This window comes from Heliangelus exortis, chromosome 5 (genome assembly GCF_036169615.1).
Source record: "Heliangelus exortis chromosome 5, bHelExo1.hap1, whole genome shotgun sequence".
NCBI lineage: Eukaryota > Metazoa > Chordata > Aves > Apodiformes > Trochilidae > Heliangelus > Heliangelus exortis.
This window is the reverse complement of record NC_092426.1, coordinates 27,140,605-27,167,497: the sequence shown is the minus strand read 5'-3', so window position 1 is coordinate 27,167,497 and position 26,893 is coordinate 27,140,605. Positions and strand designations below refer to the sequence as shown.

The window sequence follows — 26,893 nt, the reverse complement described above, 5'->3', positions numbered from 1 at the left end:
ATTTACTTAATGTAGAATTAAAACTTGTAATATATGTTAATGAATTTGTATTCATAACCAGTAAAATTCAGGGTTAAACTGAGAAAGAAGTGAACAAAGAAGCTGAGACATGTCATTTTCCACTAGAACAATGTAACCAAATACAAGGCCCTAACGGGATTAACATCTGTCTCGGAGATAATTAAAGGTGTAAGTCTTGTAAGGATGAGGCAGCCATAACCAGCAGATAAGGGAGAAATTATCGCAAGGGTCCAGTTTCGCTCTGTAACAAGAGGACGAAGTCATCGAAAACAGGAGAGATAAAGAGTTCAAGTTTTGGGAAAGATTTCTTACTTCATCCAGAGACCCCCCAGACTCCGCCTGGACTCCGCCTGTCATGAATATTATAATTCTATGTTGCAAACTTATGAATATGTATGTAACCTCCCCTATAAATACCCCAACCCTTTCCCTCTGGGGCAGAACTCTTTGTCCAGCGTGAGCTGGGAGTTCCCCGGATCCGAAAATAAATACCTTTGCTGTTTAAAGGCTCAAAACTCTTGTCTCTAAACAGTTTTGCTTGGCCTTTTTGGGCTTCATTTTGGCGACCCAGATGGGACTGGACTCCGTCGTGCCGTGATCTAGGGGGGGCCCGGTGGCGTTTTTGGGGCCCCCCAACGAATTCTGTCGGATAAGCCTCCCCTGCTCCCTTGGCTCCTACGCGACGATGGACACCAGACCTTCCTCATACTGAAAAGGTTTTTATATATATATATTTGTTTGGGTTTTGAGGCCTCCAGGGAAAGGCAGGTTCGAGTCCTCCCAGGATTTATAGGGGTTCGAGTCCCCCAGGATTTACGGGGACGCGGGGGACACCCCCAGACTGGCAGGTTTGAGTCCAGGCCAGGTCTGAGTCCCTTTTCAGGGTTAAGCAGTTCGAGTCTGGTCAACTCTGATTCTTAAAGAGAAGGGTTCGAGTCCCTTCCGGGGTTCGAGTCCCCAGGAGAACTGTATGGTATTGATAACGGGCTTCTGTTAATGCTGTGATTGTTGATTCTGGGATCCCTCGTTTATATGTTGGTTGTTGATTGTGCTATCTTGTTGCGCCGCTTTTCCGAGAATTAAGTGTCTTGAGTGTTTGTTGCGCAGCTTTTTAAGAGAATTAAGTGTTTTGAGTGATTACGCGTCCCTATCGAAGAAAAGTTTTATAGCTTTGTCTTCGGGGGGGGGTCGCGGGGGCTGCTGCGGCACCGGCAGGTGTTTGCGGTCTGTAGCGACCTCTTGTGACCCTATGCGGTAGAGCAACATGTGAATTCTGTGTAAATTTTACTTGTGCAATGTGTGTGAATGAAAGTGAGTGACTGAGACGCAATATAATTGCGCGTGGATTGTTGGAACGAGTAAAGTTAAGTAAAGTGTTGATATCTGGAAAGAATTTCGTAACTTAGAGAGAGAGAAAGGGAGAGAGCGCCTTTTTAGCTGTAATATCTCAAGTGGACATAATGGGGGCTGAACAAAGTAAGGAAATTAATACCAAAACCCCCTTGGGATGCATTTTAAAGCATTGGAAAGAACTTGGTGGAATTCTGGAGGGAAATATGAGGAAAAAGACACTTGTGAAATATTGCCAACTAGCCATCCATATTACACCAGGGCAGCTGAGTGAAGAGATAGGGAAAAGGAGGCAGAAATGGCAAGGATAGAAGTAGAAAGGGCAAAACTAGAAGCAGAGAGAGCAAGAGTAAAAGCGGAAGCTGAAATAGAGAAGGCAAAACTAGAAGCAGAGAGAGCAAGAATAGAAGCAGTGAAAATAAAAGCAGAAGCAGGTAGGACAAAAGCTGATAAGGTAAAAGACGAGGCAGATACAGGGGTGAAAGAGGTGAAAGCTCAGACAGGAGAAGGAAGAGTTGAGGAAGAGAAAGATATCCCACAAAGCTATACGATAGCCCCCCCCCCCCCGACAAGTAATCCCGGCTGTAGGAGAACAAGCACAAGTAAAAATACCATTTACCATGAGTGACCTTAACAATTGGAGGGAGGAAGCGAAAAATCTTAGGAAAGACCCAGAAGGGGTCGCCAGAAGGTTTGAATTGACTGCAAAGAATTTAGACGTCGATTGGGGGGATATTGATCTGATGCTGTCAGAATTAACAGAGATGGAAAAAGAACTTGTTTTAAAAACTGGAAGGGAACATGCGGCATTGCTACCGGGTCAGGTAGATATCATTTTTCCAACAAGCAATCCAAACTTGGATCCAAACAACTCGGCCCAATATGATTCATTGCTGCAATACAGGAGGTTAATTACACAGGGCTTACGAAAAGCAATACCGAGGGTGATAAATTGGAGAGCCCTATATGAAGTTAGACAAGGACAGAATGAAACACCGGCAGAATTTTTGGACAGACTTAGAGCAGCGATGAGACAATATACCCCCTTAGATCCTGGGTCAGAACAAGGCAAGCAACAATTATGGGGCAGTCTAGTGCATATATCAGAAGGAAATTGCAAAAACTTGAACATCCTGCTGATAAAAGGTTAGAGACCTTAATGAACGAAGCCTGGAAAGTATACAATAATAGGGAGAGAGAAAAGGAAAAGAAGGAGAGTCAGAACCTTGCAAGGATCATTGCAACAGCACAATCGACTACAAGATTCCCAGAGACAAATCTTAGGGGTACAGGGCATGGGTATGCCATGAGAGGAAGAGGAAATTTCCAGCAAGCAAGAGCAGCCCCAGATCAATGTTTCTGTTGTTGGCAGATAGGACACTGGCAACGAAATTGTTTTGCTTGGCCTTTTTGGGCTTCAACAGGAGCAGCTTCGGATGGTCCTTGTGGGCGATTTCAGTCACCTCAAAAATCTGTTAAAGGGACAACACAGCAGGGCATAGGATATTCCTGGAATGCATTGATGGCAATATCCTTCTCCTAGTGGTAGAGGAACCAATAAGAAAAGGTGCTACACTAATTTTTTTTTTTTCACCAGGGATGGGCTGGTGGACAACGTGAAGCTTAAGGGCTCAGCTGCAGTGACCATGGAATGGTGGAATTAAGGATCCTGAGGGCAACAAGGAGGGTGTGCAGCAAGCTCACTGCCTTGGACTTCAGGAGAGCAGATTTTGACCTCTTCAAGCATCTGCTTGGTAGGGTACCATGTAATAAAGCCCTAGAGGGAAAAGGAACCCAAGAAAACTGGATTCTTCCAAGTTCAGAAGAGAATGGCAGACAAGAATGCCAGTAGGCCTTTGAGGATGAACACAGAGCTCCTCGACACACCCAAAACATAAAAGGGAAGCCTACAGCGAATGTAAGCAAGGACAGGTAGCCTGGGAAGAATACTGAGAAATCCTCCAAGCAGTCAGGGATCAGCTTAGGAAAGAAGATGCTCTGATAGAATTAAATCTGGCCAGGGACATCATGGGCAACAAGAAGAGCTTCTAAAGGTTCATCAGTGATAAAAGAAATAGTAGGAAAATGTGGGCCCTCTCCAGAGGGAAACAGGAGTCCTTACTGGTTGTGAAAGATATGGAGAAGGCTGAGGTACTCAATGCTTTTTTTGCCTTGGTTTTCACCATCAAGGTCTCTAGCCCCACCCCCAAATTTCAGAAAGGTTTCAGAAGGGAAAGGCAGGGCCTGGGAGAAGGAAGATGCACCCACTGTAGAACAGCAGGTTCAAGACCATGTAAGGAATCTGAAAGTGCACAAGTTCATGAGACCTGATGAAATCCATTGGCAGCTTCTGAGGGAACTGGAGGGTGATACTGCAGAGCTGCCTTTCAAAATATTTCACAAGTCATGGCTGGCTGGTGAAGTTCCGACTGGCTGGAAAAGGTGAAAAAAAGGGAAAAAAGGAAGACCTGGTGAACTACAAGCCAGTCAGTCTCCCCTTGCAAAAGATCATGGGCACATCTTCCTGAAGGCTCTGCTAAGGCACACAGAAAATGTGGAGGTGGTTAGTGACAACCAATGTGGCTTCACTAAGGCAAATCCTTCCTGACAAATTTGGTGGCATTTTATGATAAGGTCCCAGAGTCAATGGAAATGAGAGAGGAGCAACTGATGTCATCTACCAGGACTTATGCAAAGAGTTCAACACTGTCCTGCTTGACATCCAGGTCCCTAAATTGGCAAGATACAGATTCAATGGATGGACCCCTTGCTGGATAAGGAATTGACTGGACGGTCATACTCAAAGAGTTGTGGTCAGTGGCTCAGTGTCCTAATGGACCCCACTGGTGAGTGGCATTCCTCAAGGGTTGGTATTGGGACCATCTCTGTTTAACATTTTTGTTGGTGACATGAATACTGGGACAGAGTGCACCCTCAGCAAGTTTGCTGATGACACCCAAGCTGTGTGGTGTGGTCAGCACACTGGAGGGAAGAGATGCCTTGGCAGGCGTGAGAGGTGGGCCCATGAAAAACTGCATGAAGTTCAACAAGACCAAGTGCAAAGTACCAGTACCTGAAGAGAGCCTACAGGAAAGCTGAGGAGGGACTTTTTACAAGGGCGTGTGGTGATAGGACAAGGAGCCACAGTTTCAGACTTAAAGAGGGTTAGATTTAGGTTAGACATTAGGAAGAAATTCTTTCCTGTGAGGGTAGTTAGACACTGGAACAGGTTGCCCAGGGAAGTTGTGGCTGCCCCATCCCTGGAAGTGTTCAAGGACAGGTTGGATGGGGCTTTGTGGGAGGTGGGAGGTATTCCTGCCCATGCAGAGCGGGGTTAGAAGTAGATGATCTTTTAAGGTGCCTTCCAACCCAAACCCTTCTATAATTCTATGAAGTAGGGATATGTGGAATATTCAATTTTTCTGAGGATATCTGACTGACACTGTTCAATACACAAGACTTGGACATCATATAAGGAAAAGGAATTAAGCCCCAGATACACAAACTCAGAAGGTAAGTGAGGCAACACCAAGGAGTGGAAATCTGAGACCATTGATGGGCCAATGGAGGAACCACTCAAAGCCTTGAGGAGAGAACTGGAACTTCCTAATAGATAACGGGGAAGTTTATCAAGTCTTTCAGGGGAAAGCAAACTTATTACAAGATATTTGAGGGCCTTTGTGTGATTGTGCAAAATGCTTTATGGAATTTTTAGGGAAAAAAACCTGTTGTGGTAAACAAGCTGCTGGTCAGCACAGTTACCTAACTAGGTTGTAGCCATGTTCATAGGTAAGGTCTCTGTTCCACCTGTGTGTGCAGTGAACTTCAATCCAGGAGGACTGGCAAGCAAAGTAAGCAGTCTGGAACCTAGTCCCTGGAGAGAGCTTGGGTCTTTGGGTCAAGTACTCCAGACACTCTAGGTTTGGCAGGAGAATTACCAGTGGTATTGGAGAGACCTGTCTGGGTAGGGGATGATGGGGTGGGAGCTGAGCCACTGACCCCGTCAGGCAGGTGGGTGGGTGGGTGGGTGTTGCACTGGGGACACCTGCTCAGCCTCTGCACCTCTGGGCAGCGGTGCTCCCATGAGCTGTGGAAAAAAATGAGGTCAGCACTGTAGCTTTACAGCACGATGGCTTAGACCCCGTTAGAACATGTTGTGAAAGACAGTTATGATACTTTTTTTTTTTTTTCCATTAAAAAGTTTATTTTTCAGAAAAACCCGTATTGTTTCCTTAGGTAAGTGCTCCGAACAGGCCTTTTGGAAGTGTGCCTGGTATCACAGAGTTCAGAAGGGCAGAGCGTTAAGAGCCTGTGGGGACCCTGCACCTCGTAGGGTTTTGCCTCTGGGGGGCGGTGACCCTCTCCCCGGCCTCCCCAGCAGCCACGCAGCTCCGTACGGCACTGAACCCAGGAAACGCCGAGCGGGGGCGGGCGGGAGGCGGCCCCCGGCACTGCTGTGAGCCCCGCACACCGCGACCGGCGCGGCCCCTCCCTCCCTCCTGCCCAACGGAACAGCGCCCCCAGCGACCGCCGCCCCTCCGCTCAAGTGCGGCTCTGCAGGGCCGCGCCTCCTCTCCCCTCCTCTCCCGCTGCGCCGGCGTGCGCGGCGAGAGTGTCGGAGAGCCGATGGAACGGATGGCGGGCGGTATGGTGGGCGGAGCACGGGGTGGTACCCACCTTCCGGAGCGGCGGCGGATGTTAGGGTTTGAATTGTCTGTCAGTTAAAGCTGCCGGCGGCACGGCCGCCGCATCGCGTTGTTGAGGGTGAAGTGATAACGCCTTCGGTGGGCTGAGGCTCTGCCCTGCTGCCTCTCGCCTCGGGGTTGGCTGAGCCTGGGGGGTAAGTAGGTGAGTACTGGCTTAGGAAGGCCAAGGAGAGGCGGGAGGGGTGGGGGCGGTGGCGTTGAGGCGCTGGAGGGGCGGTTTGAGGTACCGCGGCAGAGGAGCGAGAGCCCCCGCTTCTCCATGAGGGGAGCCGAGCTGGGGAGCGACGTGCGAGAGCCTCCCGGCCCGCCATCTTGACTCCCGCCGCTTCTCTAGAGACAGGAGGTAGTAATAATCTGTGGTGAAAAATAATATAAGAGGAAATCACGCTTCTGGCTTAAAAAGTAGGGGGGTACGTCCTGAGGAGGCTCCCTCAGCGCAGCCGCGGGCGGGCGGCGGGACGGGGGCTGCCTGGGTGGCTCTGTCCACAAAAATAGCCGTGTGCCTTTTAAAAGGACGCCGGTCAGGGTCTGAGGTAGAACCCGAGTGAAGCTCGGGACAGTAAGTGGCCGCCTGATTATTAACCAGTTGGGCTGATGGGATGGGTCGTGTTGTACCCTCCCGAGACGAATGGGAGACGCTGTTGTATGTAAACGTAGGACACGCAGCAGGAACGAATGGGATCAGGGAGGGTTCCCGTGAAGCTTTTGTTCCTCCCCTGCAGAAAACGTGTGCCTGCACCCTTGCCTCTTGGGATTTTTAAAATTATTTTTATTTTCACATCCTCTAATTAAAGAAAAAGAAAGAAATTAAAGAAAAAAAACCACAAAAAGCCCCCCCAAAAAACACCTTTAAAAATACCTGATGTTCTGGATCTCTAAAGAGTGCTAGAACTTAGTAAAACCTGGATATCTTCTCTGAGAATTTTTTTTTTTTTTGTGGTGCTTTAGCCTATGGAGGACTCTTGGACACGTTTTTTGTGCACTTAGATTTTTTTTTTTTGGAAGCTCTGGGTGATAATGTGTTTCTGTCTTGCAAACAGACAGATAAGAAGTTGTTGTGTTCTTTTTGAGAGCCGTAGTGTTTATTCATGAAGCCTCGATGATTGTTCTGGCTTACCCTTTAATTTGTAAATTTGAACATCGGGATCATTGTCCTGAAAGGATTGGATGAAGGTATAAGGGACTGTGGAGCTGGAGGGTATCTTTGTGCTTTTCCACTTGGTAGGGCTTTTTACAACATCCTGAGGTGAAAGTCTAGTCTCGTGGTTAGATAGTTTCTTTGTTGTATTAGCCTTGGAGACTATGAAACTGGCTGAGAACATTCTTAGGAATTCCCAAGAAGGGAGCTGGGTGCTTCTATTTTGCTGCTCTCTACTTGACTTCAAATCCTTAATTTTTTGTAATTTAGAAAGAACGGGAACCAGGAATTAATTATTTTATATGACTGTCAGTGCAGTGTGTGTCAATTAAGAGCCTTTTGACCTAATTTTATTGCAGCATTATTTATTTGTTTTCCAGAAGTTGCCTTATGCCACTTTCTCAATACAGTTCCTGTTCTAGAACTCCAAGAGAAAAGTGGCTGCAGCACTTTATTTGCAGTAGTTTGGGTTAGCCTGATGTTTTTTCCCAAAGCCTGTACCACATAGTCATCCAAATGAAAAAAAAACAAAACAACCCAGAGCTCCCATAGCTTAGTTCGTCAGGCTTCTGGTTTGGCCTTGCAAAACATTTTTACTTCTGTCTTCAGCTTCTGAACAGAAGGCAAGTCAAAGATATACATACCTAAAAAGGTTCTACATTACCATAAAAAAAGAGTAATCATCCTAGTGTTGAGTTGAAGAAAAATATATTGATTTTTTTTCTCAAGGTTGGCTAGGATACACATTGTGACACATAGGAAAGACCAGGTATATCCATGTTAATGGATCTTGGAGATCTAATTTTTGAGGATGTGTGATCTTTAAAAGAAATGCAGGTTATTTTAGAAATCAATTACTCTCCACTTCAGAATGTATAATATATAGGTCTAAATGGTGTAAATTCTCCTGCATGTATGTACCTCTATTGGATTCCTCACATGTGGTGTGTGTGTATATATGTGTGTGTATGTTTGTTCTTTCTAATCTTAGATCTGTATTTCTTTGACTAAGCCTGGATCCAGGATTTTTTTACTAATAACAGAGACTGTCTTCATAGCTACATCACTGTCCTAGCCAGTTCCAAGTTGTTCATGTTAATACACTCTTTAATTAAGCAGGATTCAATGATACTTTCTTGGTTGTCCTTGGATCGTTATTTTTTATGTTTAAATTATCTACAAACTCTTTTGCAAAATTCATTCTATAAATAAGTAGTCAGACTTTTTAATTTTCTCTTTTGAAACTAGAATGTCGTGTGTGATAACTTAGACAAACTGTTAAAAGTTGCTGCATGTTTCATTGATCTGGGAATATTTTTTCTGAACATTCGCATCCTGCTTTATAAATCTCTGTCTCTCAAAATTATAGTTAAGTTATAATATTCTTTTGTTCTTGATCCCATTTTTTCTTTATTGACTTTGGATTTTTTTTCAATTTAAAATAAAATTAAATTTAAGTCGTATCTAGTGGTCATTGTTTATGCACAAGATGTATTTAACACCTTCTTTCTTTTTGATAACAGCTAGAAGCCTCAAGATGAGTAAAAACTGTAATTTTGACATTCAAAGTTCATGTAAGTAAGGTTTTCATTAAATACTTGGGGAAATCTTTAATCTGCATATACAAAACCAATTCTGACTTACTATTATCTTTATATATTATTTGGGTTCAAAGAACAGGTGGGTTGTCAATAATCAATTTGTGTGAGAACTACTTTTCTCAAGGAACGAAAGAGAAATAACTTGTACATGTCCCTGGATTTGTTTGATGGAATTGAAATTTTTAAAAATAGTAATCTGCAGATGTTTTTAAAAAGTGACATTGGAAATTTAGCTGTCAAATCACACACAGCTGTGTTTAAGATTTATCACTCAAGGCTTTCCTAAGCTAAAGGAGCTTCTGTTCTCATCACTACTATGACTGTTCTTGATGTCAGAATACTAATATATATTCTTATACTTATGAAAATATATTCTTATATATCTCTTGAGAATTGCAGGTAAGATATTATATATCTGTAGAAGTATGTTAGTGGCCCAGGAAGTGCAGAAATGGGGAAATCGTCAGTATGTTAATTGACTCCAGTGCTGTCCTAAATTCCTTGGATGTTTTAAAACCAGTATACATTTCAAAAGCACTGATAGCATGTGACTCGATGCAGTCAGGAAACCATTCATATGCTTTTCACAAAGGTTATCACATAGGTATACAAGGAAACTTTTCAATTGCCTCACAAATTGTAATATGGTGATGCTGAAAACAAATGACATTTCACACTTCTCTGGACATTATTGTTCATTTGGTAATTATCTTTGGATGTCCTGGGAAAAACATTTCAGTTGAGAGCACAGTCTGCTTGGAATTTTGTTTGGCTGATAGCCTTCTCCTGAACCAGCAGGCAGGTGGGAGTGGTGAAGTAGTTACTTTTTAGGAATTAGAGAATGAACAAATAGTACCCTCTTCTGAGAGAGAATATGTGCTGTCCTTTACCTAGTAATCTACTTCAAGACATTTGGTAAAAAGTTACTGTTTTACAGCTGATCCGTAGTAATTCCAGTATATTCACTGTGAATGTAAACATGATTCTGCATTTCAGTCTGTGTTCTCTGTGGACGAACTGATGACTGCCCTGAAAAGTATGGAGAAAAAAGGACCTATAAGAAACACAATCTCACTGTTCATTATTACTGTTTGGTAAGTATGTGGTGTTGATCTTGGAGCTCTTTTTTTTTAACTAGAAAATTAACTAGGGTTCTACTTAAATACAGTAAATATGTAAGAAAAGTGCTCTTATGCAAAGAGGCCTATTACTAGTGCAGTTTTGTGTTTCTTCACCAAATGTCTCGCATTTGGAAAAAATATATTGTTGATTGGTTTTGGTAGAAAATTTTACATTTATTTGTCTAAAATGTAGATAAAACTGCAGTTAGAAAATGGTGCTTTGTCAGACTTATAAAATGGGATCTATAAAATCAGATTGTAAAGAATATAGGAGGTATTGCATTGTAAAACTATTTACTTATTTGAATTTTGTGAATCATCAGGATCTTCTGACTTGCCTAGTTACTTGATTCTGTGTTTTGTTTGGTTGGATTTTTTGGTTGGTTTTTTTTTCTCTAAAGTGAATTACTTTTCCTCTTAGGCTGCACTTCAGTACAGATAATTCCAGCTGTGCTTCATTAACTCCACAGCACAAATGTCATTCACATCAACTAAACTAATTTAATTTTACTTCCTCTGAAGCTTCATATGCTGAAAGTAATTGTTTGATAATTATCTGAATAGTCTGTATATCTGAAAAAGGAGGGTAAAATACAGCCAGCATCTTGGGCTCTCCAGTGTTGCGAAATCGTTAAAGTGTTTGCACACAAGCTTTGTTAGACTAAACTTTCTGTAAATAATTTTAAATCTTTAGGTAGGTGAATGTTTTAAAATCTTTGTTTTCATAGTTGATGTCAAGTGGTATATGGCAGAGAGGGGAAGAAGATGAAGGTGTAGATGGATTCTTAATCCAAGATATTAAAAAAGAAGTAAATAGAGCAGCAAAACTGGTAAGAATTAAGTCTTTGATATTTACAGGGGAAAAAAGAAACTTTTAGGTGTACTTTGTGTGGCTTGGGGGGCAAGAGGGAGGGAGATGGATTTTGTTTTCTTTCTCTAGTGGGCAGTGTGCTGAGCCCATTCAAGCATCTGAAATTCACATTTAAGTAACAAAAAGTATATTGGGTTCCTCGAAGCCACAGGGGACAATAAAACCTGCAAAAGTTGCTGATGTTTATTTCCTGGGTATGATGCAGATAAATGAATAAAAGCAAGTTATATGAGCATAATACCTCATGAAATTGTTGAGCCTCAAGCTGACATACCATTTAATAGGTACAACTAAACAATAGGGAGTGGAAAAATAGCTTGTATTTTAGCTTACATGTCAGAAGTTGACATGCATATAAAACAATACATAATCAAGGTCTGTGAAATAAGTATATCTTTACTCTGAAACAGAGGTAAAACAGAATAAACTTGTTACAGTTACAATATATTGGCTGATATTCTTATACACTTTAATTTTTCTCTTGGCTTAATTTCTGTAATTTTACTTGGACTTTTGAAGCTAATATTCTGTTATTTCTAAATCAAATTCTTCTTAGAAATGTAATATCTGTAGGAAAAAGGGTGCTTCAGTTGGATGTGTAGCTCCCAAATGCAAGCGAAGTTACCATTTTCCTTGTGGGATACAAAAGGAATGTATTTTCCAGTTCATGGAAGACTTCAGGTAAGTGTTCCATTCCTTTTTTTACATTTTCAATTCACTATATTTATACAGCAGGTGATTTCTTTTTCCATATTTATTATATAGGACATCCAGGTTATCCAAGATAAAATAATCTAATCAGTGGAAAACGTGAAGGGAAAGGAGTTATATTGCATACCAGATGCCTATAAACTAAATTTTCAGAGCTTACAAATCTACAGATTCATGTTTTCTCCAAGTAGCTAAATTGGTTTTAGATCCTGAAATAAACTGCGAAATAGTTGGGTTTAGTTTTTTTTGTCCTCCTCCTGTGCCTTTGTTGAAATGACAGTGGTTTGACTGCCTATATCAAAGAAGTCAGAACACTCTGTATACCATTCTGCTGTGTTTAGAACCACAAGACCTCTAGATCTGTTGATTAGAGATGTACTTTGGGAGAAATGGGCTTAATATCAAATATATTTAAAAAAATATATATTTTCATTTACTGTCATGTGTCCAGTATCTTGGCTGTAGTCAATGGGCTCATGAGTGCATTTGATAACAGCTTTATTCTGTCTACTGTAAGCTGAGCTTGAAGGATGGTTGAAGTCTGGCAGACACTTAAACTTATTAAATAGACAACTTCTATTAAGTCAAGTGTATGTAAAAATAATGCATTTTCAGAAAGGTTTGTTCTAGAGCTGCATCTAGAAGTTGTCCTACTGCTTTGAAAGTGTGCTAAATCATAACATTTATCATAATACTTAGATCCAGAATCAATGTGCAAACTCTGAATTATTCCGTTAAGGTCATGGCAACATTGAATTATAGGAAGAACATGAGGTTCCAAGGATGTGGTTATTTGGACCAACAGAAATTTTGAGAGAAAGGAGGTATATGATCTGGAATAATTTACAGAATATCAGTCAGAAACACACTTCTTGCTTTAGAAGCTATTGTTCTATTGACTTGCTCTGTTAGATATACATAACTGGTTTACCGTGTGTGGTGTGGTTTCATCTGAATAGGCAGCAGAGCACCACCCACACTTGCTCTCTATCTGCAGCAGGTTGGGGAGAGAATTGGAAGGGTAAAAGAGAAAACTCATGGGTTGAAATAAAGACAATGTAATAGGTAAAGCAACAGCTGCATGTGCGAGCAAAGCAAAATAAGGAATTAATTTACTATTTCCCATCAGCACGCAGATGTTCAGCTATTTAGAGAAAAGAGTACTTAACCGTGTGTAACAGCTACTTGTGAAGGCAATTGCCTCTCCATCCCCCTCCTTTCCCCTAATTTTATTGCTGAGCTTGGATGTTACAGTGTGGAATATCTCTTTGGTCAGTTGGGGTCAGCTGTCCCAGCTGTGTCCCTCAGCTTCTTGTGTGACTCCAACCTACTCACTGTTTTGGCATTGTGAAAAACAGAAAAGGCCTTGTCTCTGTGTAAGCACTGCTCAGCAGTAACTAAAACATCCTTGTATTATCAACACAGTTTTCATCACAAATCTGAAACAGAACTCTTCAAGCTACTATGAAGGAAATTACCTCTACCCCAGCCAAAAAACCGTGCATGTCTGCGTTTTTAGCTTGTTGAACAGTGCTTATTCATGAGAAACATACAATAGAGAATTCACTTTGTTGTCTTCAAATTTTATAAGAGAGCTTCTTAAAATGTTGTTTTCACAAGGGAACATTAAATTATTATTTTTAGATCATACTGTTGGGAACATAGACCGGTCCAAAAGTTTCTGGATAACGAATTTGGAGGAACTTCACAGTGTACAATATGCCTGGATTTGGTTGAACAGCTCCCAGCATACAATGTATTGAAAAGTCCTTGCTGTAAAAATTCTTGGTTTCATCGAGAATGCTTGCAGGTAACACAGGTTCTCACTTTCTTTTCTCTTTGCATACACAGAGATCACATTCCTGTTTTGTTTTAAAATAATGGAACAGTTGCTGAAAATTGTGTAAAAATGATTAGGATTACTGTAGGCAGTAGATATAGAAGTGTGTGTGCTAGGTTTGAAGGTCAATGCTGAAATTGTGTTTAAGAAACAAGGTTTATTTTATTGCTATTAATTTTCCACAGCCCCCCACCCCCTACACCATGTTTCTCCACATGTGGTAACCTCATGCCTTTAGTTATGTTTAAGAACTAAACTCCAATTTAGGTAGTTGCTCTCTTGCAAGTCATTGTGCACAGAATCTAAATGCTATCAATATTATGTATCTACCATCAGTTCTCTTTGCCTATGTCCAGATCTGGAAGAAGTTAAAAGGTTCTTTTAGAGAGGTTTGAAAAGGTCTACTGAAAAGGATTGTGCTTTTGTTATGAATCTGATTTTAGCAGGCAATCTCTTGCCCTTATGAAGGAGAGAAAATGCTCACCATTCATTTCAGTGTCAAGTGACATCATGATTGATGTCAGTTTTAATATCCATGTCAGGATAGTAGCTGTCAAAGTAATTGTTAGAGACACCAAGGCTTTATTTATTGACAACCTAATGATGGTAGTAATTCAATAATGGGTTTGTTTTTATGTTGTGTGTTTTGTTTGTTTTGTGTTTTTTTTTCTTGACACAGTATCAAGCTTTGAGCGCTGGGATATTTTTCTTTAGGTGCACAGTATGTAATAACATGGACAAATTTCAGAAAGAAATGCTGAGAATGGGCATACACATTCCAGAAAGGTGAGTAATTTAGGAAATAATCACTTTTCTATAAAGCCTTTTATAGGGTGCTACAACCATTTTCTATTTATAGTATAGAACTGAGTCTGTTAATATGTGAAACCTCTATTCTATCTTCAATAGCAGAATTGTTTGGTTAGGTAAGAAGTAGCTTCTTTCCTTTCAGCCATGCAGTTCTAAGTTACTTTTCATGGGATGGTTTTAAGTGGCCAACTTCAGTTGATTGCCAAAACAAATATCCCTGTCTGCTGTGAAACATAGTAATATAGAGCAGAGCAAACATGCACTGAGGTTGTGTGAAAAATAAATACTTCATTCAAAGTAATTGTGTACAAGAAAAGCTCTCCCTTGTGCAGTTTATAATGTTATTTTTGTTCCCCCTCTCTGTTGTCTACATGTTGCCTAGAACATTAAATGATTGAAACATCTTCACATGGTTATTACATGCATCTTTTACAAAGATGAGTTGTCCATTTAAACAATCAGAAATAGTTGTAGTAACAGGTCTACTGCCTGTTATTCTGCATAGGGATGCATCTTGGGAACTTGAAGAGAATGCATATCAAGACCTACTGCAATGTTATCAACACTGTGACATTAAAAGATGTCTCTGCAAGAAAGGAAGAGACTATAATGAACCTGACAGGTATGTCACTTCTGCAGGAAGGCATAACCTAGGATGGGATAGTTACTCAATGGCGTTTTTGTTGCATTTCAGTGCTTTAATACTTTTCACCATGAGGCTTTAATGCCAAGTCAAGACTCCATGTCCAAATAAAATGTTTGGTTTACTATTATAATGTTACAGTACTAATTTTCTCAATTTTAATAAAGTTATAAAAGCCAAGAAAACTAAGCCAACTGATAATCAGTTATCTTGTCCTTCTCAACTGATACAGAGCTGGAGTAGAATTTGTACATCCACGTAACATGTAGAATAGCACGTGCCTAAACTAATGTGTATCTTTAATTCAAAGCTTAATTCAACAAATGGGTAATTGTTAGAATACTTACTACCTTTACAAGTAATTAACTGAAGTACTAGACTTAGCTGAAAATTAACTATCTATGTAAAATAAGTCTAGCTGTCAGCTATCTCTCTGCATGGAAATGGCAGCTAGAATATTGCTGATAGCTTAATGAGAGTCTTGAATGATCATATTACAGGCTTGCTTAATTTTTTATTAACCAGTTCATTATCTGCATGCATTGCTGTCTGTCTGCATGCTTGTGAAATGTTTATCTTCTAGTGGCATGAGGGGATTCAAAGTTGTTAGAGCCTCTACTTTAAAGACTTGCTTCTGTAGTACTGTGGTAGGTTACTCCCTGAAGACATAAACTTTGCTTTGTACAGGTTTGACCAAACATTGCTTGGTTCATTCATGGTGTGTCTGCATCTTGGGGTTTATTTTCTCTTTAAGGACTGTATCTTGGGCTTCCAATGTTTGTTTGAACTAATATCAGTCAAATTGTTCCATTGTCTGTTTAAGCAAAATTGAAGAAAGCTAGACAAAAAGTTAACAGATACTTAAACACTGCCACTAATGAAGACTCTTATTCAGAATGTGTAAGAATAAGCAGATACATTTCTTTAAAACATTTACCATTTGGAAAAGCTGAATTAAGGGTACCCATAAAACACAGAGGATGTTGCTGAGTGGCAAAATGCAGAGAAAATATCGGCTGCAAGATACTGACCTAAAGGCAAGGGGAACACACTAACTCATGGCCTCTTTGGGTACAAACTGCTGGAATGTGGATAGGTTTGTTTTTCAGTGTTGCAGCCAGGATTTGTGAGTATGCTTCATCTGAAGAAAGTTCCCCTTGATTTTACTCAGTCCTACCAAATTGATAAAATTATGCTTTTTAGGTCAGTGTCTGAATTACACTTAGTGTTGATAGTTCTAAATACCTAAGTTTTTTATTTTAGTAAATGGGAAATAAAGCGTTGTCAGTATTGTGGTTCCCGTGGAACTCATGTGGCCTGTTCATCTATGAAGTCATGGGAGCAAAACTGGGAGTGCATGGAATGCAGAAGTATCTTCGCAAAATCAGGTAACGTTATGGATGTGACAGTGACTTCATATGATAAAATTTTAGTGCTTTTTATTTTACAGCTAGCATATCTACTAAATTAATACAATTTAACCACACAGGGAACTATAGCAAAAAGAAAAAGCGTTCTTTGGCTACCTCTGAAAAGACAGATGGGACAACTTGTTTGCTGGAAGAGCCATCTCCAAAGTGTTCTCGACGGTCACCTGGATCTCAGCACAGTTTTCTTCTCCAGTGTGTAACTTTCTATTTTCAAGCAGAAACTGTTACTAATAATATGGTAGTATTTAAACATGAGGAGGTGATAGCTTTTTCTGTAGGAGAGACTTATACTAAATTGCAAATTTAATACAATCGGAGTAAAGTTAATTGACTGAAGTTTTCATAAGGTGTGTGAACTCTGGAAATTTGCTTTAGTTGCTCGCATTCAGTGGTATGTAAAGCAGTTTGTATTTTGTAGTTGTATTATTGTAGTTTGTAGTATAATTAGATTATTAAAAAGGGAATCTTAACAAATTCAGAGCTAGCTTCAAATGTACAAATGGCAGAACTTTAAGTTAATGTTGCTTATCAGTATTTTTACATGTTAAATAAATGTGCTAGGCATTTAGCTTACAGAGTTTTACGCGAATAATGTTTTCCTCTGCTGTAACAAAAACTTCAAGTCTGTAGAAGTTAATATTCTTAGGTTTTAATTATAGTACCAGCCAGAACTTCCATCTAGCGTATGGGATGCAATTAAAAATGGAACCTGAACCAACCACATAATAAAATACCAAATTGCTATTTTTTTAATTGTAGTTCAGGTACCAATAGATGTCACGTAAATGAACATGTAATGAGATACTGCCATGAAATGGGGGAAAACTATACTGCTGCCTTCAAATAAGTGTTCGTGCATTCTTTGACTGTATCTTTTCTTCAAATACTATTTTGGTTTGTAGATCACCAAAGATAATGTGCCACAACAGCTTGTCACCCTGCTCGGTCCTAGAACTCTCAGCATCCAACAGGCTGACAATGTCTTTGTCTCCACTGATGCCTGACAGGAATTTGTCCCTGAGGAAAAAGTACTTCCTTCCATTTTTCTTACATAGAAGATTAATCTAGCGCATGACTTTATGCCATATTTCTTATAGTGACAAAGTTAAGATACTAATGAATAGTTGAAGTGTATTCTAATTTGGTTGCAAATCATGTATTTAACACAATAAGCCCATTTGTCACGTGTTTCATATTGTTCAAAAGTAGAATGATAATGTGAAAACTGTTTGGCACTATTTTGGTGTTGAATTAAGAAAACAACTTAGTTTTGTGCCATAGTAATTATTTTAGCCTTCTTTGTTCTAGAGCTTAGAGACACTTAAAAATTTTCCTTACAGAGCTAAAATTTGAAGAATCTACACCATGTATTTTACTGATAAAATTTCAGTGTAACTGTTACTAATTACAAATCATAAATTTAATCTGAAAGTGCATGCAATTTTCTTGCAGGCATTTGAGAAAGCAAAAAAGGGAAGTTTCTAATATACTGAAGGACTTAAAGCTACAAGTTAATACAAAAACTACAAGGCTTAACATCAATGAAAAAAATATCTGGGATAGTGCTTTAAAAGGATTTAGACAACGAAACTTCAGTCCTACAAACACCATTGAGATACAGTTCACAAATTGCAAAAATAAATCGAAGACACATACTTCTGTATCGACAAAGCGTTTCTTCAAGTTATTAATGCTTCATCTTCAGAATTCATCTCTTTTTGAGGGCTCTTCAGCAAAGAATTTGTCCCTTGATTTTCAAGGTAAATTAAATGTTTTGTTTAAAAATACATTCAGAACTATGTAACTTGAAAGGTTTTTAAATCTTCGGCCAATATGGTTGGTTGTCAGTTTTCAGTTAATATTCCTGAGGGGTAGAAATTGTTTTTTGAATTTTTTTGCTTTTCAGTTCTAAACTGGGCTGTGGATTTATGATAACAAAAATTTCTCTAGTTGGAGAAGTTTATGAGAACCAAGTTAAAAATACAGCGTATAAGTACACTTCGAACTTTTAACTATGTATTTGTTCTCTACAGGTGAATTTCTTCCCTACTCACTTTCTCTGTTACTTATTTTCCTTTCCTCAAATTTCTAGAACATTATCTCTGTTAGCACACTTCCTAAATACCCAAACCTAGCTTCTTTGAGTTCTTATGCTTCAGAATTAAACGTGCGTTGGGTACAAAGTGGAAAAGGAAGTTACATCTCCTCCCAAACCTTGATAGCGGATGAAGACTTGAGTAAAAGAATATGGTATTCCTGTGTAAAAAATACCCAATTATTGTTTGAACCAGCAGGACTTGACAAACCTCATTTGTTGCATCTCCTAAAGTAAGAAGGAACTGCATATGAGGTTTTCTATAAAAGAAAAAAAAAATCACAAATTATTTTTATGCATGTACAGTAAACCTGGTGTTTTTTTATTTTTTATTTGCAGCTGTAAAAGAGAATCTTTATTTTGAAGCTGGCAAAATGATTGCTGTTTCTCTGGTTCATGGTGGCCCAGCCCCAGGTTTCTTTTCCAAAACACTGTTCAACTGTCTTGTCTATGGTCCAGAAAATGTGAAGCCAGATTTGGAAGATGTTGCTGATGTTGATGTAGCACAAACAATAAAAACGGTAAGTAAAACTAAACTTATTAGCAAATTCTTGTTCAAGACTATACTTGGACATAAAGAAGGGCTTATTTGTTATAGCTGTAGTTAAACTTGAAAATATTATATATATATATATACACATACACATGCATGTAGTAAATAAATTCCTACTGTTTATCTCCTGATACAGATAAAATATACTAATAATCTGTCCAGCCTACAGTCTACAATATACAACTGTTATGAATTTCTTGCTGCTGCTGGATGTTTAAGACCTATAACAGATTTGTCTGATAAGAATATGCTGGTGAATGACATACTGATCCATCACGTAATCAAGAGAATTAAATCACCCTTGGAAAGGTTTGTTTTGTTTGAGTTTTCAAGTTTCCTGGCTTGTTTTTTTTTTCTTCACAGAAATACTAAACAATACACCTCTAACACATTCTCCATTTAAACTAATAAAATGTACTGTAATTTTCCATGGATGGACTATCAATTGCCAACTGCTTCGTTAAACTGAAAGACTGAGAATTTCTCCTTCACATTCCTTTTTCAGCCTTACAAAGAAGGCAGATGCACAGTTGTAAACATGAGAATGATGTTTACTATGAAATTCCTGTACTTTTATGTTAATTTCTAATTCAGAATTGCTTGAATTTAGAATCTTTAAATTTTAGAAGTGTTGAACATGTTTAGAATTTAAATTAGTTTTCCAGAGTTGTGATTAGAGAGTTTGGGTGTGCAGTTAGGAGGTTGCTAACGTGCAAATGTGTGAGGTAGCATACGTAAAACATAAGCATTGTACTGATGTTTCCATGACGCAGTGATGACTTCACATTCTTCCTCTAAAGGCACTGGATGCTAATTTTTCCAACAAGTGCAGTTATATTTATGCTTAATAAATTTAGAGTGTTATCTTTGACAAATTTTAATCGACTAAATCTTCTATGAAAAACTAATTTTGTATTTGAGGATTTTTAAACAGAATAATTATTCTTTCAGTCAAAAGTGAAAGGTAGTAAAGAGCCTGTTTGTTTATGGGAAAAAGTGATTTTGTGCATTTTTGGTGGTGGGCTTAAAATGTATAAAAGCAAGCAGAGTAGGAATTTGTTTGTCAGTATTGAGGACTAAAGAGTAAGTAGTGTTGGTCAATTTAGCTGTTAATGTTCTACATCACTGACTGTACACTATCAGCAAGTTTATCCTGCATTTTATTGATTCAGCCTATTGTCTAAGAAAAGATGATTAAACAATTTAAGTAAAAATTTAATTCTATTTTAACATGTTGATTAAATTGTAAAGCCGGTTGCTGGGGACATTATGCAGCATACAGTACAAACTAGTGAAATTTTTTCAACCTGCAGAGCTGTTTAAAAAAAGATAGTAAAAATACTAGATAAATCACAGAAGAATCAAATTGCTGTACAGGTTGGAAAGGACTTCTGCAAGTTATCTTGTCCATCACCCCCTGCTCAAGCCAGGCCACCTAAAATCAGCTGCCCAGGACTGTCCTGGCTTTGAATATCTCTACAGATAGCGAGTCTACAACCTCTGTGCAGACTGACAGTTCTCAGTTACCCTCACAATAAAAGTTGTAAAATGTTTCTTAATTTTCAGGTGGAACCTCTGGTGGTTTTTTTTTATGGCTCTGACTTCTTTGCACACTCCTTTTTATGCATTGAAATTCCACCTGAGCGTTCCTTACATAAATATTAAAGATAAACCATGTTCATACAGTGAAAAGCCAGGAAATAAATTTAATTTCTGGCATATCACTGGTATTTTTTTCATCTGCCAAAAAAGCTTAGATTGTTAAAATAAGAATTAAGTATATTTTCCAATATTAAAATAAAATGGGATTACTATGTACGTGTTACAGACTTTGAAAATTGCAGATTTTTGTGTCTAGTGTTAACAGCTTTACAAAATGCAGAGTACAGTTGGTTATCTGCTGGCTTGCTGATGCATGCTCACTCCTTTTTTTCTTTTCTCCTTCCAGTTTTAGTCAAGGTTTGAAAACTCTTGGTGTGCTAGAGAAAATGCAGGCGCATCCAGATGCGTTCTCTAGTATATTTTGCCGCAAACTTGAAAGACTTTCAGCGGAAGCTGTTTGTGATCTCTTTATTATCCATTCCTCATCAGATGCAAATAAAGTCAAAGGTGCTGATTTTTGGATAGGTTATTTGAAAGATGTGGAAAGTAAGTATCTTTTTTTTTCTTTCCCCGCTTTCCTGTTCAGAGTATTTAGCTATTGGTATACATACAGGGCTTGGTTTTTAAAGTTCAATGGAAAACATAAATAATTGTTTGAGGTCACTGTCAGTTCCTCATTGTTCTGTCTCCCCTCTTCTCAAACTGCTGCACAATTGTACTCAAGCTTAAGAGGGGTGTCAATATCTGAGAGTGGTACTAGAACCACCTGTGAAGTGGGGTTTTTTTCCCCACAAACAACGTGAGTGGTACAGAAAAATCTAGATAATGTGTCTCAAAAAAAAGTGGTCTGTTCTTGCAAAAGAGTGAACTCTTCGTTGGTGGTGGTTTTTTGGGGTCTTTTTTGTTGTTGTTTTACTATTATTGCTATTAAAATTTTTGAGACCTAATCCAAGTGAGTTTTTCTTACTTGGCCATAAAATTGTGTAATTGTTCACCATAATCTGGGATTTCCTGATGTTGGGGTTATTTTTCCTCTAACTTAAAATAAAGGATAATGATTTATAGGTAATAAGCAATGGATGATACGACTTAATCATATTTTTTCAGGTGGTGAGTCTGCAGTGACATTGGAAGATATTCTGCTCTTTGCAACAGGCTCTTCTTCTATACCACCCATGGGTTTTGATCCTGAACCTACCCTTAAATTCTTGCATATGAGGTATCCCATTGGAAACAGACTCCTTAATTGCTTAGAGCTCCCTATAACAAAGACATACGAGGAGTTTAAAAAAAAAATGGAGTTCACCATTCAAAATACACTAAGAGTCGAAAGAGAATAAATATTTTGCTACTAAACCAGGTGTTGGAAATTTCCATTTTCGGCAGGATCATCTGCTTGCAAGTTGCTACTGTATTTTTGGACAGCATGCTCTTGGCCTTTTTTCACTTTTTCCACAATTATATGCTAAAAGTAGTAATCTTGAAAAACAATTTTCAAATGAAAATACACTATCTGTTGAATCATCATCCTGTTTGAGGTTGGCTCTAAAAGACATCAATCTCTTGCATAAGTATTTTTAATGTCTACCTTTAGACGTGAAAATTTATGAACCTCTAATATTATGAAAATTTAGCAACCTCTGATATTTTCACTGGTTCAGACAGGTAAGTATGTTGATTGTATTGCATACTCCAGTAACTTATTTGTCAAAGTCAAATCAGGTACATTTTGAAGATAACTACTGTAGAGCTTTGTCTCAAGTAAAACTGTGATGCAGTTCTTCAGTTGTTCCATGTATGTTTTTTCAGTAATTGTTTTTAAATTCATGATACATCTATGTTTTGATGCTTCATACAAAGCTATGAAAGTTAAAAAGACATGGGATTTTTAAAATCATTGTGGTTAGTTCATTAAAGTATAATCAAGGTCTGCAAGAAACCTAGGCAAAAAAATAAGGTGCAAAAGAACAAAATCTGGTTGAACTTGAGTTTCTGTTTGATGTTTGCACATGTTTCTGTGTTCTATTGTTATAATATTGTTACTTTTTAGTGTGCATATAGCCAAAATAGTAAGAACTAGAAACAAATCTTGAATATGCAATGTGGTCTTTCAAAGTGAAAGAGAAGAGTGTAAGATAAGAGCATTGGGCTTCGGGCTGTCTTAGCAAGAAAGTACATCTGCAGTAAATTATAAATGGACAGGTGTTTATAAAAAAATAATAATGCAAACTCACATGGATTCAGGTTGTGGCTTATGGTCCACTGCAAGTATTTCTCTAATTAGCAAATTGTATTACTAATTGCTGATTACTTAGCAGTGTATTGCAACTCAAGAAAAGTGGAAATGGCAATCAAGACTTCCCTATGTTTGGGACCATGCTGCAAAAGGTTAAAGACAAATAGGTATGAGTATTTAATTTAGACAGTTCATTTAACAACATGCAAGTATTTTAAGATCTTTCTTAAACTGACATACTTTTTCTTTCTTGATCTTGGGACAGGTGCTAATCTTTTTTTTCTACAGACCTCTTTCTATCTCAAAAGCATGCATGCCACTTCTAATTTTCAAAAATTTTTATTTCAAACTCTTTAAAATTGCATGGCATAGATCAAGCATTTCTCACTACTTTCAACGAGGTGAGACAAGCTAATCTCATCAAAATCCTCCCATTAGAAATTTTAGAACATTTGAAATTAAGATGGGGCTAGTGGTGTATTTCTTGTTCTAAGCCAAAATCATATTAAAGTCCCCTTTAAAATAAATGAACAAGCTCTTGGGAAATGTCATTTGACTTAATATTTAAGCAAGTATTTTCTCATTACCTTCTGAATTTTCTTCTGCAATAATAGTCCATCTTTGTACTCCTCACATAATTTTTGTATGCCATACTACCAATAACTAAATATTCTTACCCTTCAGAATGGGCTATTAGTACCTTAAAAAAAAGGTAGCTTGTTACAGATTTATTTGCACAATAAGGATTCATGGTTTATATTCATATATTTTAAATATATCGATTAATATCCTGCAAATAGTATTATATTTTTAAAATAAGTGGTGTACCCATTGTAGCATTCCTTTTTCTTGTCTAATTAACGGTGTCTTCTTTAATACTATGTTTTTCTGTATGGGAAGTACAAAACTCACAGAAGTAGCAAGCAGATAATTTTAGAGGACAGTTCTCGGACTTCTGGTACCAGCAATGGCAAGGGAAATGGCTTAGAACTTGGACCTAAATAAAACTGCATTTTAAAACCTTCAGCGGAAAAACGAATAAGGTAGTGTGAATATAAGGCTACAAAAAGTTTTCAAGATAAAAATATTCATCTTTTGCCTATCAGTTTTGAATTCAACAGTTGATAATTTGTAAAGGCAGAACTAACATTTGTCAGCTGTAAGATAAATCTTAACTTAAAAATTATATGCTATGTAATGCTATATCAAAACAACAAATTTATAAAGCCCTCTATTTTCTAATACTGAAAATATTTTTACTACACAGAACTTGTTCCCATTTTCTAATACTGATGTACACATTCAGGACAAGTTGTCTTTCTTGTCAGTTTGATCAGCTCTAACTAGACATTATAGTGTAAGTTTTGATATAACCAAAGTTGTATTCCTGAGTGCTGGTAAAGAGAGGAACTTATATCCATTTATATACACCAATCTTGAATTTGCTCTAACTGTTCATTAACATTCTGTAGAATAAGTTGACTTTCAACCCATCAAAGCAGAGAGAGGTCTCTAGTCTGGAAACCAAGAGCAATTTTCTGTAGCTGTAATGACAATGTTTTTACTTTGCTATAGCAGGCAGGTCACTGAAGTGCAATATTATAAGATAGATTCATTTTGTGTACACTTTAAGCCAAGGCATACCTGGAAGTTAGAGAAGTTGCTTACTTTCAGTATTTCTGTAAATAAAACGAGGAAAATAACTGCATATACATTAGCTGTTGTGTATTAAGTATTTTTTTATTAAAGTTGCTTTTTTTTTTTTTTCTCTCCCCGGTAAGGTTTGTCAGGGCCACAAGGGAACTATTACAGTCCTCTTAAACCGATTGAGCAAGGAACTTCACCCTGAAGTTCCTGCATCAAACCCTAGGCTTTCTTCTGGAATTAGCACATCAGTTAAGCTATGAATTTTCTAGCATGATCATTTTCTAGTAAACAAAACTAGATTGGTATTAGTGGTTTTAGTATGGTCTCCTTGACAAAACACATGTGAAAAACCAACCAACCAAAAAAACACAAACAAACCACAAGTATTTTAGACCTATGTTTAAAACCAAGGTATAAGAAATTTCTATGAGTTCCTTTCCCCTGTGCAAAGGATGCTTACTAGCAAAAGCTGTTAGCATTTTCAAGTGGCTTGAGTCAAAAGGAGAGGAGCTTGATGCCTGTTTATACTTGAGGTCTAAATCGTTGTGTGCTGCAGCTTTTACTTTTCTCAGTATGTATGTTCAATCTTGGGACTGGAATACTTGAGGATTTTAGAGGTATATTTTAAATGTAAAGCATAGTATTAGTCACAAATTAACACAATTCACACTCGTGTGAATGCATTTTGAAAACAGTATCAAGACATTCTCATTCATATAGAAGGAAATGCAGCTTTGGAGGCTACAAAATATGTTTTTAAAGTTTATCTTGATTCTGTATTATATGGTAAAGCATTTAACATGATAGGGTAAAGCCATCTAAAGCTCAGGCATTACTGTTCTTTATTTGAGGAAGGGAATTGGCTAGCTGAATAAAAAAAATTAAATTCCAAGACTTCTGAAATGTCAAGTATACAGGAAATCACCATCAAAATATTAATGTTTGAAAATAACCCACTGATTTTGTATTGCATAACCAGTGTTCTTTTTAAAGTTGTGGTAATGAGAATATTACACAAGAAAGTATAATTTTGTAAATAGTTTTAGCTCTAACTTGAACTGCAGAATCAATGCCTGAAATGTTGCATCTCCAATCAACATTATTTCAACACTGATGCTACACTTGTTGAGTATAATCAGTAATTGTGGGAAGTAACAGTTATGTATATGTTCAGAGTGCAATAAAGGATTAAATTTGTTGGAACAAACATGTAACTTTCTTCAATGTTCTTACTTCAACAAATCCCAACAGAAAGGGAATCATGCAAAACCACCAGGATGGCTGTAAGGATAAACAAGGAGCTCCTGCCCAAACTCAGCCATAAAAGGGAAGTCTGAAGAGAGTGGAAGCAAGAAGAGGTAGCCTGAAAGGAATACAGAGAAAGCTTCCAAGCAGCCAGGGATCAGGTTAGGAAAGCTAAAGCTGTGATAGAATTTATTCTGGCTAGGGACATCACCAGCAAGAAGAAAACCTGTGATAAAAGAAATAGTAGGAAAATGTGGGCCCTCTCCAGAGGGAAACAGGAGTCCTTACTGGTTGTGAAAGATATGGAGAAGGCTGAGGTACTCAATGCCTTTTTTGCCTTGGTTTTCACCATCAAGGTCCCTAGCCCCACCACCCAAATTTCAGAAAGGTTTCAGAAGGGAAAGGCAGGGCCTGGGAGAAGGAAGATGCACCCACTGTAGAACAGCAGGTTCAAGACCATGTAAGGAATCTGAAAGTGCACAAGTTCATGGGACCTGATGAAATCCATTGGCAGCTTCTGAGGGAACTGGAGGGTGATACTGCAGAGCTGCCTTTCAAAATATTTGACAAGTCATGGCTGGCTGGTGAAGTTCCCACTGGCTGGGAAAAAAGAAACACAGCCCTCATTTTTAAAAATGGAAAAAAGGAAAACCTGGGGAACTACAAGCCAGTCAGTCTCCCCTTGCAAAAGATCATGGGCACATCTTCCTGAAGGCTCTGCTAAAGTGCACAGAAAATGTGGAGGTGGTTAGTGGCAACCAGCGTGGTTTCACCAAGGCAAATCATGCCTGACAAATTCAGTAGCTTGTGATAGGGCATGGATAAGGCAAGAGCAACTGATGTCATCTACCAGGACTTATGCAAAGAGTTCAACACTGTCCTGCTTGACATCCAGGTCCCTAAACTGGCAAGATTCAGATTCAATGGATGGACCCCTTGCTGGATAAGGAATTGACTGTATGGTCACACTCTTTGGAGTTACAGTCAGCAACCTGATGTCCAATTGAAGTTCAGTGAAGAGTGGCATTCCTCAAGGGATCAGTATTGGGACCAGCACTGTTAAATGTCTTTGCAAGTGACATGGATGGTGGGATTGAGTGCACCCTCAGAAGGTTTGTTGATGGCAGCAAGCTGTGTGGTGTGGTTGATACACTGGAGGGAAGGAGTGCCATCCAGAGAGACCTTGACAGGCTTATTTGTTGGGCCTATGTTGACCTTACCCAGTTCAAAACAGCCTAGTGCAAGGTCCTGCACCTGGACTAGGGCAACCCCC

General features: G+C 38.5%; 1 protein-coding gene across 3 annotated transcripts; it reads left to right on the top strand.

Moving 5' to 3' along the window:
* The first annotated feature begins 3,270 nt into the window (after positions 1 to 3,270).
* G2E3 (G2/M-phase specific E3 ubiquitin protein ligase) lies at positions 3,271 to 25,582 on the top strand. Of its 3 annotated transcripts, none has more exons than XM_071746198.1 (16): positions 3,271 to 3,289; positions 8,739 to 8,789; positions 9,813 to 9,910; positions 10,666 to 10,767; positions 11,365 to 11,489; positions 13,164 to 13,329; positions 14,039 to 14,145; positions 14,675 to 14,791; positions 16,076 to 16,200; positions 16,302 to 16,434; positions 17,145 to 17,270; positions 17,695 to 18,002; positions 18,677 to 18,858; positions 19,027 to 19,199; positions 20,839 to 21,038; positions 21,600 to 25,582. In XM_071746198.1, exons 2-16 carry the CDS (start codon positions 8,753 to 8,755, stop codon positions 21,830 to 21,832), a joined length of 2,232 nt encoding a protein of 743 aa, XP_071602299.1. In that variant the 5' UTR covers positions 3,271 to 3,289; positions 8,739 to 8,752; the 3' UTR covers positions 21,833 to 25,582. The 3 variants fall into 3 exon arrangements, with proteins under 3 accessions (XP_071602299.1, XP_071602298.1, XP_071602300.1); XM_071746197.1 differs by lacking the exon at positions 3,271 to 3,289 and adding an exon at positions 6,032 to 6,211; XM_071746199.1 differs by lacking the exons at positions 3,271 to 3,289; positions 17,145 to 17,270 and adding an exon at positions 6,070 to 6,211 and having other exon boundaries at positions 21,600 to 22,019.
* The last annotated feature ends 1,311 nt before the right edge of the window (positions 25,583 to 26,893 follow it).